The sequence below is a fragment of the Atta colombica genome, unplaced genomic scaffold (assembly GCF_001594045.1).
Source record: "Atta colombica isolate Treedump-2 unplaced genomic scaffold, Acol1.0 scaffold288, whole genome shotgun sequence".
Lineage (NCBI taxonomy): Eukaryota > Metazoa > Arthropoda > Insecta > Hymenoptera > Formicidae > Atta > Atta colombica.
The window spans coordinates 444741-464538 of NW_017259390.1; the positions used below are offsets into that span (position 1 = coordinate 444741).

At 33.8% G+C, this 19798-nt stretch overlaps 3 protein-coding genes across 4 annotated transcripts in view; 1 reads left to right on the plus strand and 2 right to left on the minus strand.

Annotated features, from left to right (window-relative positions):
* Positions 1 to 8037: 8037 nt before the first annotated feature.
* Positions 8038 to 11937, minus strand: LOC108689966 (myosin light chain alkali). Of its 2 annotated transcripts, XM_018196987.1 has the most exons (6): positions 11800 to 11936; positions 11584 to 11611; positions 10065 to 10373; positions 9711 to 9797; positions 9321 to 9388; positions 8038 to 8536 (listed from the first exon to the last, which is right to left on the minus strand). In XM_018196987.1, the coding sequence occupies exons 1-5, from the start codon at positions 11800 to 11802 to the stop codon at positions 9357 to 9359; spliced, it is 459 nt and encodes a 152-aa protein (XP_018052476.1). In that variant the 5' UTR covers positions 11803 to 11936; the 3' UTR covers positions 8038 to 8536; positions 9321 to 9356. The 2 variants fall into 2 exon arrangements, with proteins under 2 accessions (XP_018052476.1, XP_018052475.1); XM_018196986.1 differs by lacking the exon at positions 9321 to 9388 and having other exon boundaries at positions 8373 to 8536; positions 11800 to 11937.
* A 498-nt stretch (positions 11938 to 12435) lies between these two features.
* LOC108689959 lies at positions 12436 to 14387 on the minus strand. Its single transcript, XM_018196961.1, has 3 exons — positions 14294 to 14387; positions 13874 to 14088; positions 12436 to 13273 (listed from the first exon to the last, which is right to left on the minus strand). The coding sequence occupies exons 1-3, from the start codon at positions 14385 to 14387 to the stop codon at positions 12545 to 12547; spliced, it is 1038 nt and encodes a 345-aa protein (XP_018052450.1). The 3' UTR covers positions 12436 to 12544.
* Positions 14388 to 17657: 3270 nt separating this feature from the next.
* The window catches only part of LOC108689973 (protein unc-80 homolog), a 25502-nt gene continuing 23361 nt past the window's right edge, over positions 17658 to 19798 (plus strand). Inside the window, exons 1-4 of the mRNA XM_018196998.1 lie at positions 17658 to 17717; positions 17827 to 17928; positions 18021 to 18069; positions 19367 to 19393. Coding sequence (XP_018052487.1) covers positions 17843 to 17928; positions 18021 to 18069; positions 19367 to 19393 — 162 coding nt within the window. The 5' untranslated portion in view covers positions 17658 to 17717; positions 17827 to 17842. The remainder of the gene's footprint in view (positions 17718 to 17826; positions 17929 to 18020; positions 18070 to 19366; positions 19394 to 19798) is intronic.

Sequence of the window (19798 nt, forward strand, 5' to 3'; positions counted from 1 at the left end):
AAACAGTTAAGAAAATGTTAATGATTAAAAAAACTACAGTTGTCAGAGAAAAAATGTGTGAGAAAAATAAAATCAATAAAAATAAAATTAATTAAAAATATTATTATAAGATTAGAATCTTAATAATATTAACTAATCATGATATAATTTTTGAATAATCTGCAAGTGCATTTTGTAGGAAATGTTATTTATGTCATGTGTACATTGCTCATTCTTGCAAATAAATTTCCGAAAGTGATTGTAATTTTTATAGAGATAAATGAAGTATCTTGTAGCGGTTGTAACAAGTGTAACCATTGACAAGATCAGTATGCGTTACAAGAAGTACTTTGTTGCATGCTCGTTTATCTGCGCGAACGATTCCGGCGATTATGTTGCGTGCGATATAATTTTAAAGCTGACGTAATCGTCGCTGTGTGCATTCGGACTTATCGCGATTCGCATTTATACAGGTAGACAGATATATGATTGGCGAGCATGTCCTTGATGTAACGTAACGGTAAGTTGTTTCATGCAATTGGCAATTATTTATTATATATGTAACCATTAGCCGCAATAAGTTGACAAGTATTTAATTAAACTATCTTCTCTACCGCAAATAAATCATCTTTCATAAATAATCTATTCTATATTGTGTATTGTGAATACAGCAAGCAAATTGTATGAACGAATATTTGCGCTTTGAAAACACACATGTTGCAATTTAATCTGCAATTTAAATGAAAGAATTGAGATGGTATTCAATATTAGCTGCTTTTTCTGAAAGCTTCCCGTTATGAGACGCGCGTAAATAGCCAACGTTTTAACTTTTGCATTAAGCGTCGTGCATTGCCAAAGTCAGATATTGACACTATTAACAAGAGTATCGCTTGGCCGAGTTCTTTTGAATGTGACGCTTAACCGATGGGGTTCCGTTAGAAAGTAGGTCCTTCCTCCCTTCATGGTGGGAGAATTATCAATATTGAATAGATCCGTCGCTTCAAAGCGCTCTTTTCGCAACAACAAGACTCAACCGGTCGCTGAACCTCAAATACTCTCAATAGAGATGATCTTACTAATGGAACCAACCATATACCGGTGTTTCGTAATTTGCGGCAGGTCGTTGTGACGTTTCATCGAAGAGTTTGGTCGATACCGCGCGCCGTACTAGGCATAATTTACTCTCCGAGTTTGCTCAACTCTTTCATCTTCCTTCACGAGGTCGGATAATTATCGGTAGCGTGCTCGAAATGCGTGCGTTAAAAATCAACTGACATCCATTGCATGCTTCGTGCTAGCCTGTCGAAAGGCGCATTACTCAACGTAACATTGAACTTTTATCGAGTAATGAGATTTTTATTACTTTATGTAATACACACTTTATCTTCTATTTTTGATATCTTACTCTTATTAAGAGAAACAGACAATTCAGACACTGGAAGAACGATTAATGAAAAGATACAGAAAATAGACAAAATAATATATAAACATCTAAGAATTACACTTCCTGTATTAATAGAAGACTGGCCCATCTTTTGCCAGATTCTATCCTTGTTGGAATACAGTCATGTAATGCTTGAATAGTCATCAATGAAATTTTGTACTATTCTTTTAGTACATTTTCAATTACTTAGTATCAATTTACTTAGTATCAATTACTAAGTATGTTGTATAAGTATCGGAAAAGGAAACTCGCTTCTTATTCTATTTTCAAAAATCGTCCATTGTTCTCCGAATTTTTTCAATATTTTTCCTAGTCAGCGTAATCGCAAAATTTAAGTATCATCGAATCATTATGAACAATTTTGAGAAGCAAATTTTTTCCTCTAACCTCTCTTAAACAATTGAAAGATGTTATGTTAAAAAAATAGTATAATATAATAAAACATTATATATGACATAATAACATAATATTATAACTAATAATATAATATAATAGTATAATAGTATAACGTTACATGGTAACGTTACATCCTTTTATTTGAACATTGTATGATCCTATCTAACAAGAATAGAAAGTCTGTATAAAAGACAAATAATAGACCAACCTCTTATTAGTGAAACAAGTAGTGTAGCTGCCAGGTGTTCACATTATTCTATCTACTAACTGTATATATCGGATCAAATACTGAATAAAAATTGCAGCTTTTCTATTCACATAAGAAAACGTAGATGCTGCTAGACGAGCTGGGGGTCCGCGAATATAGCATGTGACGCGTTTCAATAATTACCGGGCGTTAGGGCCCGAAACGGAACGTGGGTAACAAGCAGAACCTTGGCCTCGTACTGCCACAACGTTAAGTATTCACGTAACTCCACTGAGTTCTCGCGTCGCGTCGCCTGGTTACGAGCCATTAATCTCAAGTGTAATGAGCGGCAGAGAATCTGTTTGAATCAAATAAACAATGTGAAGAACTGATCTTAACATCAGATTAGCATCCGTCACGCAGATTGAGATTGCATAGCGATTATGTCTCTTTAATATTATGTCTACTCATTGTCAATCTTTTAAATTAGTTTTACACGATTGTATGTCGGAATAAAGTGACTTAAGTGACATAATTAATATTTTTCAGACTAGGCGTAAAAACTCTTGAAAAATTAGAAGAGTTTTAGTTTAATAAAATATATTTGGGCATCATATCTGCGTGATAATCGGAACAATTGCGAAATCCCCCCTGGATCATATCCGGAAGTGGCAAACAAACAGCGGATGCCTGGTCTGTCCAAAGTACCATCCCATAACATGAGAACACTCCGATTAAAGCTTCGATCATAGCTGCCATCGGAGGCGAGTCCTGCTAATTCCGGCAATTACACGCCCACGAAACATCGTTAGCTCATTGATGATCATCAATTTCTTAATTGATCGATCGCAATGGCCGATCCTCTTCTCGATTTTTCTGCTCCGTTTGCTACGAAGTTATACCTCTCACGTTGAAATTCAACGATCAAAGTTTTCAATTCCTTTTATCATGACCTCGTATTAAAGTTTATATAACGATAAGTTGGTAAATACAAAGTACCGGTATTCTCGAGGAAAAAATCGCCCCGACTCGCGGGAAGAGCTCGCGGTCACTCGCGTGTGATTGTTACTCATCGTCGAGACCTTGTGGATCTATTTGATAGTAGGTCGGTCCTGATTTACAGCAAATTGCGGCACGAGCGTCGCCTATTTGACGATTTGAAATAACTGAGAACGTAGCGCTTGCGAAAGTTTTTGAAACAAACTTTTTCTCTCGCTTTAATTTTCTCGCTGATCATTGCAATCATTTAAAATAGCAAATGTTAAGCCATATATTAGACTTCAGATAGTACACTGAAAGAAAGTTTTTCGATTGTTCACAAAAATAAAAATTTTTGTGTTATAATTACATGATATCATGATTATGATTATTATTGTTATAATATAATAATATAGTAATATAATAATATAATAATATAGTAATAATAACTATGTATAATAATAATAATTATTATTATAAAATTATGGCGAATTCGATTGGACGCACTAGTGCATATTGGTGAATTTTTATTTTAAAGCCGTTATATATTGATTTAATCTGAATGTAAAAGAAATGCAAATATTTCGAATTCTAAAATACATATTTAACCTAACAGCACAATAAAAGTATATATGAGTATTTCATGGTTTAACCGGTTTCTATGTACATAATAAACATATCTTTATGTTAATTTGTGTTTAATGTGCACCAGTGCGCACTAAATGCGTCCAATCGAATTCGTCATAACAATTAGCATTATTATAGTTATTATCATAATTATCCTAATTATTACTATAATGTTAGTAATAATTAGTATAAAAATACATTTATTATTACTAGCATTAGAACATTAATAATCATAATTATGGTAACATGTAATTATGATCGTAAATACTGAAAAATTTTCTGTCAATATAAAGAGGAAGAGAGAGAGAGAGAGAGAGAGAGAGAGAGAGAGAGAGAGAGAGAGAGAAAAGATCCAAAGATAAGATTGTAGATTACAGATACATACAACTGTGTCAAGTACGGCGAATAGCAAAACTGTTGACGAACTTCTCTGCAGCTTGTCGATGGTAATAAACGAAATATTTTTTCCCACAGTCGCGCATAATGATTTTCATATCATGATTGATTCCAACAGCAAAAGAGACCAATTGTGTACAAGTGGACATTGGAGGAGAGCATGGCTGAGATTAAAGTGGCGGTTAAAAAAACTTCCCAGTCATACAGTTCTATGTTACACGCTGGATTTTCTCATCGCTCTGGGTATAATGCCCCCAGACGTTGAGGCCATCGTACAGTCTTTCTCATAAATCTATGCAAAACGTTGTAGTGATATTTCGTGCTAGTTCCCAGGCCCCTTGCGGCCGTGCATTCGAATCTCTTCGATAATAATTAATACTGACAGGCGCGCATAGACTAGTGTCATATTTTATTATGTTTTGCATGCAACTCATGAACATCTTATTGTACAATAGATGCAATTGATGTATCTATGATATAAGTATAATCAGAAAATTATTCAATGTATCACTTTTTGTATATTTGAATAAGTATATGTATTGTATATAGTATAATATATGCAATATATCTTAAAATAAAATATATCTATTCCATATTACAAGTCTGTTTTATGTCACATTTTCTTTTATCTCTTATTAATAAAAATGTATTTAATCTTTTTACGACAGTTGGCAAAACCTCGACAAATTTTTTATTATTAATTATTTTTCATTATTGTATTAATAATACATATAGTTGTTGAATATGGGGACACTTGTAATATATTGTTTTTTTATAAAAGCCCGTTTTCATTCTAATACGTTTTTTCTATCTTTACTTTTAATGGAAATACTTGTTGCCATCAAGAGATAAGTGGCAGGCTTTCAGCATATATTATTTAGAGTCTCAAAGTTAAAATAGATAACATTAAAATGAACAAAATATAATTGTTGTAAGTTTTTTGTTCGATAATTGTAAATTTATTCAACATTTTTCATACTCAAATATATAAAAAATTAAATAAATAAGGCATATGTCTTACGCACCATGATGCCACGCTTGTCTTAGCGCCGAGACAATACCATGTTTCCAGACAGAACCACAAAATCTTTGTCGAATCAAAAATTTATCTTTGTTACAATATTAACTCAAACATAAAAGATAATAAATGATAAACGTGACAAATGTGACAAATATAATAAATTTACGAGTTATTTCCGTAACGTAAGTGTTTAAACGCAATGTAATTATTATGAATTATGTAAATATCAACACATATATTACCTAATTATATACATTATTATATGCATGGCATGAGCGCTGTGAGACAGCAAGATGTAGATAATATGTCATGAACAAAAATGAATAAATATAAGATAATAAATTAGTGAGAGAATCAGATAAACAGAAAAACATTAAAGCTGACTGATGCGTTCAATTTATATCTCGAAGAACATTTTATTGAAATAAAACAATGGTACGTCAGGAAAAATTGTTTGTCGATGTTTTTAGAAGGCTAATAAATGAGGATCCTCTGCAGAAATACGCTTTCAATGCTCTTTTTCGCTTTTAAAATAATTTGGAGATATAAATTTAAAGGAGGACATATCTCAATTTATATCTCAATTTTGACGAGCACTCAAACTTCTCAAAAGAATGAAAATCATTTATCAATTACTGATCATCTCTGATATCGCGCGTGTTTCTCGTGGACCGCACCCGCTGCATTGCACGATGGATCAGGAACGCCGTTTCGCAGACATGCAACTCATTTTAATAATCGCGTGAGAAGATCAGCGACGCAGGGACAATGCAAGACGCGGAAAAGAACGATTTTTTACGCGAGATCAGATCCTCTATCTACGAGAGTTAGGTCAAAATGGCGGAAAACAGCGCGCGCGCTGTTTGCTCCAATCGGCAGTATCTGTGGACCACGGATGTGGTCTCAAGGTTGTCGGTCGCAAAAATAAACGTCGGCGCGGAGGAGGAAGCGCAAAGGTGTCCACGAGCGGGACCAACCTGTTTGCTGCGCCGCGGTCACCTCGCTCTGCTGTAGTCTGCCACCCGGGTTCGCCTGGACGTCCGTCATCCTTTACGGTGATCTAGTAGTGGTCGTTTAAGGGACTCTGCTCCGGAGGATTTCTATCCTCTCACGACCTCACTCCGTATTCAAGCACTCCGCTTCAACGTCTTGCACGCGCGCGTTGCGCCGACGGTGTGATAATGTAACTAGATCCTTTGATTTGCACACGAGAGGTGATACAGCGAGGACAAGAGGATGCAAAATAAACGAAGTGCGAAGTAAACGACTGATGATTACACCACTCGGGGGACTATTGGAAAGACGCGCAGCGCTTGAACCGACGCGTTTGAACTGACTAGCTCGACCGCCGCCACCGCCGGCTCGCCGGGACCAAGCTGTGGCCCCACGCCTGCCTCTGTCCCTGTAAGCGAAGCCTGCCGAGCGCGTACGAACGAATACGTCGTGTCCGTCCACCCACAACAAACACGCTCCGTCATCAGGCAGATACAATGATGATGAGAGACGAGAGAAAAGAAAGATGTGCGCGATTGAAATCCGCGCTTAAACGCGATTTATCGATAGAATTATTCTCTTTCGTGCTCGCTGTCGATGCTGAGAGATGTGGATGCTGTATTTCACGACAGATGAAGCTGGAGATTAGCCGAAGATCTTTCTCTATTTAAGAGCTGGCGCGGATTTGCCCGATCTCAATCTAAACTGATGAATCAAAGTTGTGCAAAGATATCGTATCATTCTAAAAAATATCTGTATGGATTTAACATCATATATATATATATATTTATATATTTATGTTTATATCAATACTGTCATAGTATGAATTTAAAATCCATATTATGACAATGTTGATATAAAGAACAAGATGTTACAAATATACGTAAATATTAACATGGTGAAAATTATATAGACACTTCATGGTGTTAAATGATCCATACTGATTTTTTTTGAGTAATAAAATTTATTGTTTTCATTATTTCTAATTTTACGCGAATTTCCTTTAGCTAAATTCTACTCTTAAACTTGACTTAAAACTTTAAATTTGATTTAAAACAATTAAAAAATAACAATTCGATAGCTTCCTTAAAAAAATATTTGCGGTAATATTATATAATTTCTATTGTGTTAATATTATTAACATCAACATAATATGAATTTAACACCATAAGATTTAAATCCACTCCATGATATTAAATCCATACCCATGGTTAAATCCACCATGATGATACTGATATAAATATCTAGAACTATAAATCCATTTTATGTTGGTGGTTAATTAATATTAACATCAACATGACAAGCATAAAGACTTATGATGGTCAATCCATATCGATATTTTTATGAGATTAATTTCATTATTTTCACATAAATTTCGTTCAGCTAAATTCCACTCGTGGTTTTGCCCGAAAGTTATCTTTATCGATTTCAATTCTATCCTTTAAACTTGACTTAAAACAATTAAAAACATTTTGATAGTTTCCAAGTACTTATAGTTATATCTTACTTCTACTTATAATTACTTAGCGTGTTTCTTACAAAAATAGTTCGAATGATCAGAAAAGTTCTACTTGAATAATTGGTATCTGACAGTATTAATTGTATAACACGTTAAAATTTATAAAAGATAACACTATTGATTACATTATTATTATGTTTTGTAATATAAAGAATCTAGCATGCTAATGCAACTTTTAAATAGATTTCGGCAGTGACATGCTTATTGTTCGTGTTTCTCACGCGATTGTTTAAGTAGAGCAAGAAAATGTCAGTTAGGCAAAAATAGACTTATACGCTAGCAATAAAGAATCTATGCTAATCCGATGATCTTTGTGACATTATATTTTATCACATTAAAGTATTTTATATTATTAAAGCTTGGATCTCACAACATACAAGCAATATAAATTATTATAATTGTTTGAAAATTAATATTGTATTAAACGAGGGAATTAATTAATATTAAAATAAAACGCAATATGTATTGAACAGATTTTCAAGATATCAACACTGAGAAATTTTTAAATCCTCTCCGTTGATTCGAGAGAAATAATTTATTACAGTAACAATAAGAAGTAAATTAATACCGACCATTTCTGACTTTGTACAATGTAGCTATATTAAAATATTTTTTCATTCTAAATTTAATATAGACGCTGTATTGTATATGTGAAACTGAATCAAATAACAATATTACGTGCATACGAGATAAAGTATTGGTTTTCTTTTTCTCGATGTTTGTGAACTCTCGATGTTTCTTCCTTTTTTGCTTTTCTTCGATAAAATGCTGATACTTTGATGTTGCTAATTCCAGGATCGTATTGCGTATTACATGCAAATTGTCAAGTGAATCCTCGCATAATCTAGCGGGGAAAATAAAAAAAAAAGATGAATGTGACGAGCGAATATGGCAAATGTATTCATCGTCGACATGGCTTGGCAGATAGTAGATGTTGACAGTGATCATCCTAATCATCGGTTACTGCTGCTTTCTCACACAGTTTATGAAGGAACGCTGAAATAGAGCGATCAATATATTATTCCGCTGAAGCAAATCGTGAAACATTGACAAGTAAATAAGCATATTTTCATAGAGACAATAAACGTATATTTCAAGGCAGAGATAAAGAAAATTAGTTTATGCGCGAAGCTAAGAGTATTGAATGATTTAAATAGCTAGACTAATTTAAATAGCAGTCAGTGTTCAATTTTGCGCTGCCATATAGATTTTTCTTGTAGCAAAGCAACAAATATATAAAAGCAATAAGTACATAAATAATGTACAAAGAAGCATTAATAATTCGCGTAGCAAAAAAATACTAGAGTTTGGATATTAAAAATTGTTTTTATAACAGAAGAATTATGTATGTAGAAGATATAATTTATATAATTATGTATAATTAAAATGCATAATAAAATTGTTTTTGTAAACTGTAATACAAGTTATAGAGAAAAAGTTATGTTTAATATATATTTTTTCATTTTGTTTTAATTTTTTATCGGTCTTTATTATTTAATCTTATTCCATGTAATTTTCCTTGATGATCTCGTCAGATCATTGACCCCGCGCGCGAGCAAAACCTTCATAGGTACGTGTTTCTGCGCGAGAAGCGGGTTATCGATTTCCAGCATCCCTGTTGAGCTGCAACGCTGCGTCCTATAAATTCTGGAATATGCTTAGCAGGAAAATACAGACGAAACAATGTTAATGGATACAAATAAAGAGATAGAGACAAATAACAAGACATAGATGAAGAAAAGGCGGACAATCATGGAATTACGCTACAGGGTGTACTTACGATGGATGATCTTTGTCTCGATAACACCTCAATTGCTTACAACAGTACCATCATCTTCTTCAAGAAGGCTGCGAAACACAAAAATGTGGAAGTGTCAAACGATGGGATGGGAACAAATTGAATCCGGGGGATCTCTTCATGTTGCCAGAAGTTACCGGAGGTCCATATTACAAATCGAGGGGTTTGTCAACTATACATTATATACAAGGGGTGGGGGGGGGACTTTCTAGTTCTAAACAACAAAACGGTTTTAGGGGCCTTAAAGAATAGATAGGGATTTTTCTTCAAATTAACGTATTCTATGTAAATGTGAGGCAGATGATTCGATACTCTACGTTTATTTCGGAGGGCGCATTCACGATACCCGACCCAAAACGAAATGATACTTACGAGCATAGGGGATGAAACCGTCATCGTCTTCTGGATCCATGCAATCCTTCAGCACTGATTCGCATTCCTCATCAGTAAGACGTTCACCTACGATAAGTACGATTATTCAGATCATATTAACTTATGTCTTTAGAAATAAAACGTTAATTCAATATAATATTTTGGAAGTTAATATTCGCAAAATAATATTTATTATTTATAACATAATAAAGCTGCACACAAATATCTATTTTAGAAACAAAATTGTATTATTTGTATAATACAACAATGACATAATAAAAATAAAAAAACAAATGTTAATTATCTTTTTTTATAAGTTGTGAATAATTGTTGATGAAAAAGAGGAAATTCTACCAAGTGATAGAAGTGTGTGAGACAATTCTGCGCCGAGCATCATTCCGTTTTCCTGTTTGTCATACAACTTCAAACACTCGAGGAAGTCCTCGTAGCATCCCTGTTCCTTATCTTTTTTGCACTGGCTGAAGATAGGCAGGAATTCATCCAGTTTCATTTTCTTTTCGCCCTTCTTCTTCGTGCCACCCAGCTTTTCAATGGTCGCATTTGTAGGGTTCAAGTTCAATGCGCGAAGGACGTTGCCAAGATCAACCGCATCGATGACGTTGGTGCCGTCTGAGTCGTAAATAGAGAAGGCGAATTCTGCCCCTTTTTAACAAAAATAATAATTTCTTATGCACTTTCTATACTGTAAGGGAAGTCACCGATGATCAAACGTTCTCGATAAAAAGATCTTCATTATTAAGAAGAATCTTGCTGTATAACTTTATATATCATACATGTGTGTGTGTGTGTGTGTGTGTGTGTGTGTGTGTGTGTGTGTGTGTGTGTCCAAGTAACACAGCACTTGTAAAGAGCTAAAGAAGCGATTATTTGCGTCTTTTTAGCGCTTTGTTAACGCTTTGTAAGCGCTGTGTGTTACTTGAGTGTATACTGTATGGATATGAGTATTTGGTACTGTTTTTAAATATGCAATGTGTGCGAAATCTGGGTTAATACCATAAGCATGAAGTACATCGCGTTCGTATCTTCAAAAATATTCTTCTATTTTGGGAGCGGTGGTAAGCCCCACCGCTGATTGAAGAAGTCGGTGGTGGAAGTAGTGGGTCAGATTACCCCCGCCGAACCATATAAGAACAGCCTACCAACCTATTTTTGACGCGCTACAGAACGGTCACATCCACCTACCGATCCCTAGTCGTTATGTAACGTCAAAAATGGAACGTAACATGCAAATTGGAAATATCGTGAAGAAAATTCACACGATATAATTCATCGGATTTAATAAAAAAAATAAATAAATATCCAAAAAGAATGAATATGAAAACAAGTAAATTAGAAGAAGAATGAAATTTTCTTTAACTTTAAGTTAATGGAAATAATTTACAAATTATTTGTTTTTCTAGTGCTAAGAAGAGTAAATGAAATATTTCAAAAACTATCAACATTTTTTAATTTTTAAGTATTTTGTTAAACAATTCAATGATGATTACAGAATAAAACATTTATATTTAATGAAGAGATTGTTTTATTAACTAAACTATTTTTAGAAATATGAAGAATAATAATTTCAGCAAAATTTTCTTATGTATTATTTTAATATTAATGACGTCATTAAGTTAATAAAATGATTTGACAAATTTTACTATCTGTTTTGATGACATGATAATAGTTTTATTTTTTTTCTATTTAAACTTCACTCATTTCCTTCTAATCGCGTGACTCAAAGCTACTCAAATTATATATAGAATCACTTACAGTTTCACTAATTACGATGCAAATTAATTAATCTATCTTCATTACTTTCATATGATTTATACGGAACGCGAAAATGTTAACAATTTAACAATTTACTCACTTTCGACATCCTTGCTGCTAAGGTCTGCCTGAAAAGTATAAGGAAGTTTTTTCGTTACTGAAGTTATTCGTTTCAACCCCTCGCTATCATATTATATATTTATATAAAAACGATTTAATTGATTTGAACGACTTAATTTATTAAATTTATCATTCATGAAGAACTGCATGAAGAGAGAAAAATTTTCGCGAAAAAGAAAGAGGAATCGAAACTTACCATTGTTGATCGTCTGGTACCAGTGGATGTTGACCGAACGAAGCTTGAACCAGAAGTGATACCCGGTGTTACCAAATTTACTCATTTTATTTTTGCAGATGGCGCTACGAGGACACCCTCGAACGATGCTGAGGTCCAAATCTGCGAGAGGAGTTTCGGTCCGGACCGACGACGACGGGGCATGGCAACATCGCGATCCAAAAACAGTTCGAGAAGCGACGAGAGAGAGGCGAGAGTTGGCGAATGTCTTTTCCTATTGCGATAAATGAGACTTCGACGTCGACGACGCTGACATTCCTATGTCAGATTGCCAGATCTGCAGTGTCCGCGCAATGGACGCATCAAGCAAAAATATATTCTGCAAACTTCGATATCACTAGTAGCCTCTACATCTATCAATTTCTAAACTGAATCACTAAAGTGTTTAAACTAAAAAATGTGACACGCATTATGAGATCATCAGACATTATATATTTTACAGAATTTTGCGAGTTTGTGTACAATGTTTGCGATTACCATCTAGAAATGTATAGAGTCTGATTCACGCGTTGCACCGAAGTCGTGCTGGATGCTGAAGACCCACGGCCGGTGATTACGCTACCGGTTATTTTTACTCGCTATGTATTCATGGGCGTGTTTTCTTCTAAAAAATACATGACTAAAAAGTCAAAAAGCTGTACGAGCAAGCGAAGAGAATCGTCGCCATTTGACATAAATCGTGAGGTTTTCCTTCCGGAATCCAACATCAATTCTTCTGGCGGCCGAAGGCGGCGCGGAAGAGTTTCCTCAGTCGGCTGCCAAAGCCTTTCTTCTTCTTCTTTTTCGTTGTCACTTCATTGAATGTTTTTCTCTTCTCTGCGTCGTCGATAGGTAGTATCTGATCTACGGTCTTCTTGTCATCATCGCACGATGATTTCAATGTCGATAACGAATTCGATTCACGTTTCTCGATCTGAACTTCTTCGAGATCAGCTTCCCTCGAGGTGGACGCTGCATATTGACTTGAGTGAGACCTCAGTTCTTTATCGTGCTTTTTGATAATGCGGAAGCGACTGTTTGATTCGCTACCTTGAAGAGTCCCCGTTGTAGTCTCATGTCTGCTGCCAACATTGCCCTCAATAGTCCTAATAAATTGCTCTTCTTTCTCCTCCCAAACTGCAATGCACTCCTTACTGACCGAGTCTAAAGGGGCATCGTCCTTAGAGCAAGTCGAGATTGTTTTGTTCTCTAAATCTTCGATCAATTGTTGTAATAAACCAACTGACACGTTGGTCGCCTCGTTAATCGCTTCTCCTTCCTTCTTCTTTCGAATCAACTTCACCGGTTCCGTCGATTCAGTCAGTGATTCGAGAATTGTCGCGTTAATCTGGTGCGTGTCGCCTTGACCTCGGGTTGTGCGTTGAGTTTCGGCTATGTCGGTTGCTGGATTATTTATAAGTGGTGCATCGTCGACGTTGCACGTGGCGTATTTCACCTGTTCAAGCAAAGACAAGCGTGTGTCTCGTGAGTAGATCTTCTCATTCTAACACACGGGCAAAAAATAATAGTCGTGCATGGAATTAATGTGACACAGGTGTGATACTAGAGAACTGCAAGTGCAAGACCTCTTGTACGTGAATATTCTGCAATTACGGCCATGCGATTCAACTAGAACCGTCTGTGATAAAATAAACATGCGAAAATCCGACATTGAATGTTAAATTTAATTATTTTTACGTTATAATTAATTTTCACAACCGTTAATTTAATTAAAGTCAATTAAAAGCACATTTTAAAAAATATATTTACTTTATATTTTCGAAAAAGATTGTAATTTTATTTGATCAAATTGATAGAATTATTGAAGCTAACACAGTATCAAGTTTTTCTAGAAATAAATTAGAATTTGAAGACTTAAAAAAATAGTATACTTATAAAACAATTTGATATTATATTATTAAAAATTTTATCATAACTTGAAGTCTTTTGTATTTTTATTATTTCCTACTTTCCCCTCTCTTTCCTTATGTACATAATTATAATCTCAACAATTGATTATAATAGAATTATGTCTTGGAAAGTTGTATCCAATTACCTGTTTTTCCAATGTTAACAATGAAGGCGGAAGAACATAATGCGAATCTCCGATCCGTATGTCACGCAAATCACGAACTATCTTTGCAATCAATTCTATTTCATCGGCTTTGCTATAATGTATGTGTGTACATTCGTTTGCTTGCGATCTACCGTGTATATGTTCCAGTTGAGCATCGCCTGTTTCCTCAGTGACGTGCTGTTCCCAGGATTTTTCTAATAACAATATTTAACGTATATATGTTATTTGCTTCTAACAGAGATAATTAGCTTCGCGAAACGTATGTCGATCGCAATTGAAAACCATGCTGTTACAGCATCATGAAACGATATTTATCAATGAACAATATCGTACGCGTACAACGTCTCTATTCAACCCGCTGTTACATTCATGAGACATACAGACGAGTTTGCACCTTACCATCCTCTGCATCGCGATCTATAACGTCCAGAACTTCTACCATTATCTTGTCTAGCAATCCTCTCGCGAACGCCTCTGCCATGATTTGAGGCATTCTCGCAAAAGGCAATCTCTTCTACGTGCTTCTGATGGGACACTAAACAGTCACTTGTTATATTTCTGCGAGCGTAGACTCGATATCGTGCACACACGATTATTTAGTGATTTTTAATCCCCACCGTACTTTGTTTATTGCATAAAAGATGACGTTCTTATATTTGATATTTTTATAGAAGAAAAATTAAAAATTTATCCTAATAATAAAAACAAAATTTTATTCAATATCTTGGATATTTTAAATCAGATATTGTCGTGAGATTGCAAAACGCGATATTACATGTATTAATAAGGATTAGAATAATGAACAGTCAGAGATTTTAATAAATTCCCTAGATTTAATAAATAACATGCAATCAAGAAAGAAGAATTTAAAGTACTTAATTAAACTAAAAATATGAAATAAAATTTGACGAATTGAACGAAATGAAATTATTTCTGATTAAAGAACGCGCTTTCATAATAAAAAGAAAATTCAAACGAAGTTTGATAATAATAAATTCGCTAATAATAGTTGCAAAGACCAATACTAGTATCATGATTAAAAATAAAATTTGTCTGTATAATAAAGCTATTAAAAAATTCGCAAATTTTTAAAACAGAGAAAAAATATGAATGCAATAGTGCTGCACAAAATAATCGTAGTAAGCATGACTCTTCAAATGCAATGAAAGCTTGGTAATATTGACAAGAAAGAAATCGTGAGAAAGATCTCATGTGAATCTAAATTGCAAATCGATTTGTTGGCAAGATATCGACGTTCTAATCGTGTAAAACTCCAAGCTTTACAACGATTACTCGAAAAGCACAGAAGATATTTATCCAGTTGTCGATATTGTGAAATATTTGGCACGTGATCAATTTACAGAATTAGACAAGAAAAAAAAACGAACTCGAAAAAACTTCTCTCGAAATTACAAGAAAGACGTTATACTCGCTTAGATTACACGAGAAACGAACGATTCCGTCTTGTATGACAATCAAGATTATCCATAATGTGATATAGGATTTTGTTTGTTCGACGAATCGGGACATTTACTCCAAATAGCTTTAGATGAAAATCGTTATCCACACTATTGAAAATAGATAATAATAGAGAGAATGTGCTAGTTTCCCTGCAAATAGATGTAGCCTAATTATATGAAATTCTCTTGAGGATTGCACTATCTTGGAGTAAAGATGAAAAAATAATGCTACGATCTTTAGTTCGTCATCTTTGAATAGAAAATCTCTGGATAAGAATGAGATAAATAATATAGATTAAGATATTTTTCGAGATCGAAAATTAATTAATTGTTAAGACCTTTTCTAGATATCGCTTGATATATCAGAGCTCAAATTGCGAAAGCTAGACATTCCGGTAATGCAAAAAAATCGATAGAGGCGAGCTACACATGACTTAAATGTTCTAGTTCGATTATCAGAAATACGAAGAAAGATTTCTCATTTAATTTAAACAGTTATAACAAGATTTTGTCAAGATTTTTTACAAGAATACTACTCCTGTTTCTTCCGACAAATCTTCAGATATTTTTACAAAAAATTGCGACAAATTATTTACAAGAAAGCATTAGTAAAAGAATGATGAAAACATAATGGGAGAGATTTTGCCAATTTATTATAAAATCCTCAAAAACAACAAAAAAAGACATGAATTGAGAAAATTTTCGAGAGAAAATTTTATCGAAATTCTTCATCTTTGTAAAAAAGAATTATGGCGCAACGTTTACCATTAGAAAAATCCATTAGAAAATTAGTGAAGAAGCAAAAAGAATAAGCGGCGATGCAGATGATAATAGAATGCAGATGATATATAGAAATTTGCATAGAAATCAGTTCTATAAACCTTGAAGAGACTCTGAAAATAGACGAAGTAATAACGTATGCACGAAAAATCATATTCAAGTTAGATATGACGTTAAAGGATGTCGAGAATTTTCTCAACACAAAAGATACACTGAAGAGCGTCTTAACATGAGGATAATGCACGAGAAGAATGATTTTGCTGAAATATTTAAAAATTTAGTCAGATACAGATTTGAAAATAATTTTGTTGGACTATTTTTATTATAATTACTCAAAGTAATTATGTAGAACGCTTCAATTATTTATTAAAATGTTAAAACTTTTTACAGCATTTTTCATTATGTTCTATATGATTATTTTAATCCAACAAAATTTTCAGATCTGTATTTACTTAAATTTTTTAATTCTTCAACAATATTTTCAAATACAAGATTCATTTTTTTGATGAAGATGTTACGCAACGGGATGAAACAACGATGGACAATAGGAGATAATTTTAAAGCAGACTTGTTATCCAGTCTTAATATATGATATCTGAGAATATATTAGTTCTATGTTCGATCTCATTTAAATATCTGTCATTTTTTATATCTTCTTTATTTCTTTCGTACTATCGTATATTAAATATTAAATATACTTTACATCCTCTCTTCTCCCCTTAGCTTTAATGCAATCTTTATGCAAAAGCTATATTGCCTTAGCGTGAAAAATAAATTATCAATTGGTATATCCTTGATCTATCATAATCTAACGATACACACCCTCAAATGGAGGGTAAATTATGAGAAATTGCGCGTTCTTCGCCAGTCATTGCTCCACGCAAGGAAGATGGCCTCGCCCATCGTTATATCAGGTGTTGCTCGAGTAAATGGCTAGATGGACTAGGTGGGTAAATAGGTTGATGGGAACGTGGCGCGGCGCGGTACAACGCGGCGCGCTGCGAGGGGTGGTTTGCCTCCCGTAGGGGTGGTCCAGCAGCAGATTCCTGGGCTGATCGATGAAACGACCGGCGCATTGGATTTTCCGAGAGTCGCACGCGCATTCACTATCCTTTCCGTGAGGACGTGTGGGCGCGTAGACCACGTCCCTTCAGTTACACGCTATCCCGGTGCCGGGGTGCATACCCGCGTCGCGCAGGACATCCACAGGGAATGACGGAAGTGTGTTACTAGGCCGAGTGGCACGTGATACTCTCTCTTCTCGGTGCGGCGCTACCCTTCAACAACGTCATGCCCGGCATCGGCGTTTTCCAGCAGCTGCGTCCAACATGATAATATTTCGTGATAATCGGCACTTTTAGTGGCGTGAAATGAATTTTATTCATAAGAGAGAGAAGAGCATGTGAATTTTGTATAGGAAGACGAGATTGTTTTTATTTTGACTCTCGATTCTTGCGTGAGTACGACGTTCCTCAATCGGGGATTGATCCACTCTGGCTGATGGAGTGTTGTTGACTCTACAAAGGGTGTGTGCAAGACGTAAGCGTACAAGCGGTTTAAGTTGGAAGAATCTGTTCTGCGGGGTAAGACACGTGGTAGCGATGGCAGCACCAACAATTGTACTCTAATTATTACCACGCTCGCGCTGGATTAATTAAGTTACTCTTCATATGCGATATTAAAACATTTTAGTAATATTGAAGCAATCATGGATAAACGGCGATCCGTAGACGGGGGAACGCAGGAGTATCCTTTGCCTATCCCGGTTCAAATGTTCCTTTGGCGTCTTATAAGGTCAGCTAAATTTTTTATTACTTTCCAAGAAAATAATGACGTGCTCATATTTATTTTAAATTAAGCGTCTAATCTATTTTATTATTTTTCAGGCCATTCATTCGAGCTAAGCTAGGAAAACTTCACGAAGCATCTTGCATGGTAACAATTGACGCAATATTTTAAATATTTCTTAGACTGTAAGAGAAAGCAATGAAAATTGTTCTATTATTAAAGAGATTTAAGTCATAATTATGAATCGTGAAAATTCAATATTGCGACTAACAAAGTCAAAATGATTAATTAAACTATTCGCGATTGTTTCTTCTCGATGTTAATATGTATAATCGCCAACATGTTTCCAATATTATCGATTCTAAGACATCGATTGGGAGGATATTTTTGTGAATATAAAATCGCTTTTACCCTATTCTATGAAAAAACTTCCATTTCTTCCGGTTTCGGCTTTTCTTAATCGTCTCTGCCGAAATAGTTGTATGCTTCTTGTTCAGAACCTGCTTCATATGTCTACCAACATGAATTTATTCTATTTCGTGTTTTCAATATATTTTGGATGACAATGTTTTATAAAGATTGTTGTACTGAAAAAAGATAAATACTAAACTTTAATAACTCGTTTGTTTAAATAGTACCAACTAATATTTATTTAACATGAAGATATATTTTTATTTAATACGAAAATCATTAATTTAATTTAATTGTCATTTCTTTTTATTAAATAAATATTTATTTATTGTAAGTAAATATTTAATTGGCACTATTCAAATAAATATTTATTGAAATTTTGAATATTTTCCTTAATGTAACATAGTATTGTTATAACGCTTATCATATAACGCTTCTTTTAAAAATGACGTAAAATATAATTCATTGTTTTATATATTTTGCTCTTCATCATGTACATATATTTACGAAGCTATTTATAGATAAACCCATGGAAGATTTCAGGATTTATAATGTATATTATAAATTGCATTAATTCTTTCTTTTGAAAGAAGTGCATAATTTCTTGTATATACTTGATGAACATATTCTTTTCCTAGCTATCCCGTATCTTTAATTCTGTTGGTTATTCAAATTTACTTACGACTGTATTGTTTGAGTCAATATGATTAAAAAAAGATAAAAAATCAAAGTTTTGACGAAAACATATCTCATTATTAACAGAATAAATCGTCAGCTATTAGAGAAACATGTTTTTAAATAAAATATTAGAAAAATAAGTTGCATTTTGAGTTAATTGGATCCGAACAGACCAGCAGAGTTAATTTGTGTTAAATTTTAAGAATAATATATTGGTTCCTATATGTTTTATGGATTTTATGTGGCTCTCACATAAAATAGTTGATTGTTTTTACCTATCAGTCGTTATGCAATACTTGCTTTACTCGCACTAACAAAATATCCTCTCCACGCGGCCGTCAAACATTACCTGCAGTTCTGTCAACGCGCGCCAGGCCATCATGTAAGTTGGCGTTTAATATCTGCTTGTGAGCTTGCACATAAAATTGCTTTCTGTGTTTAATGTATTATATTTTGTTATTTTCGCATTTCTCGTATTTGTCTTTCTCTTATAATCAGACAAAAAGAGTATAAATGTACTACATTATTTCTTCAGCACCAATCTAAAATGAAATAATAATACAATGAAATTAAATTTAATTGTATGTTTAACGTTAAAAAGAATATATCACTATTTAATTTTAACCCAGGTTGATGCTTCCACAATTATTAATTTTTAGAAAAATTCATAATAATATTTACGTCGTTATATTAAAAGTCAATACACATATATTGTTCTAACACTAAATATGTTTATACCAGTATCTGCATCATAATTAAATAATTTATATAATTATATTTATATATA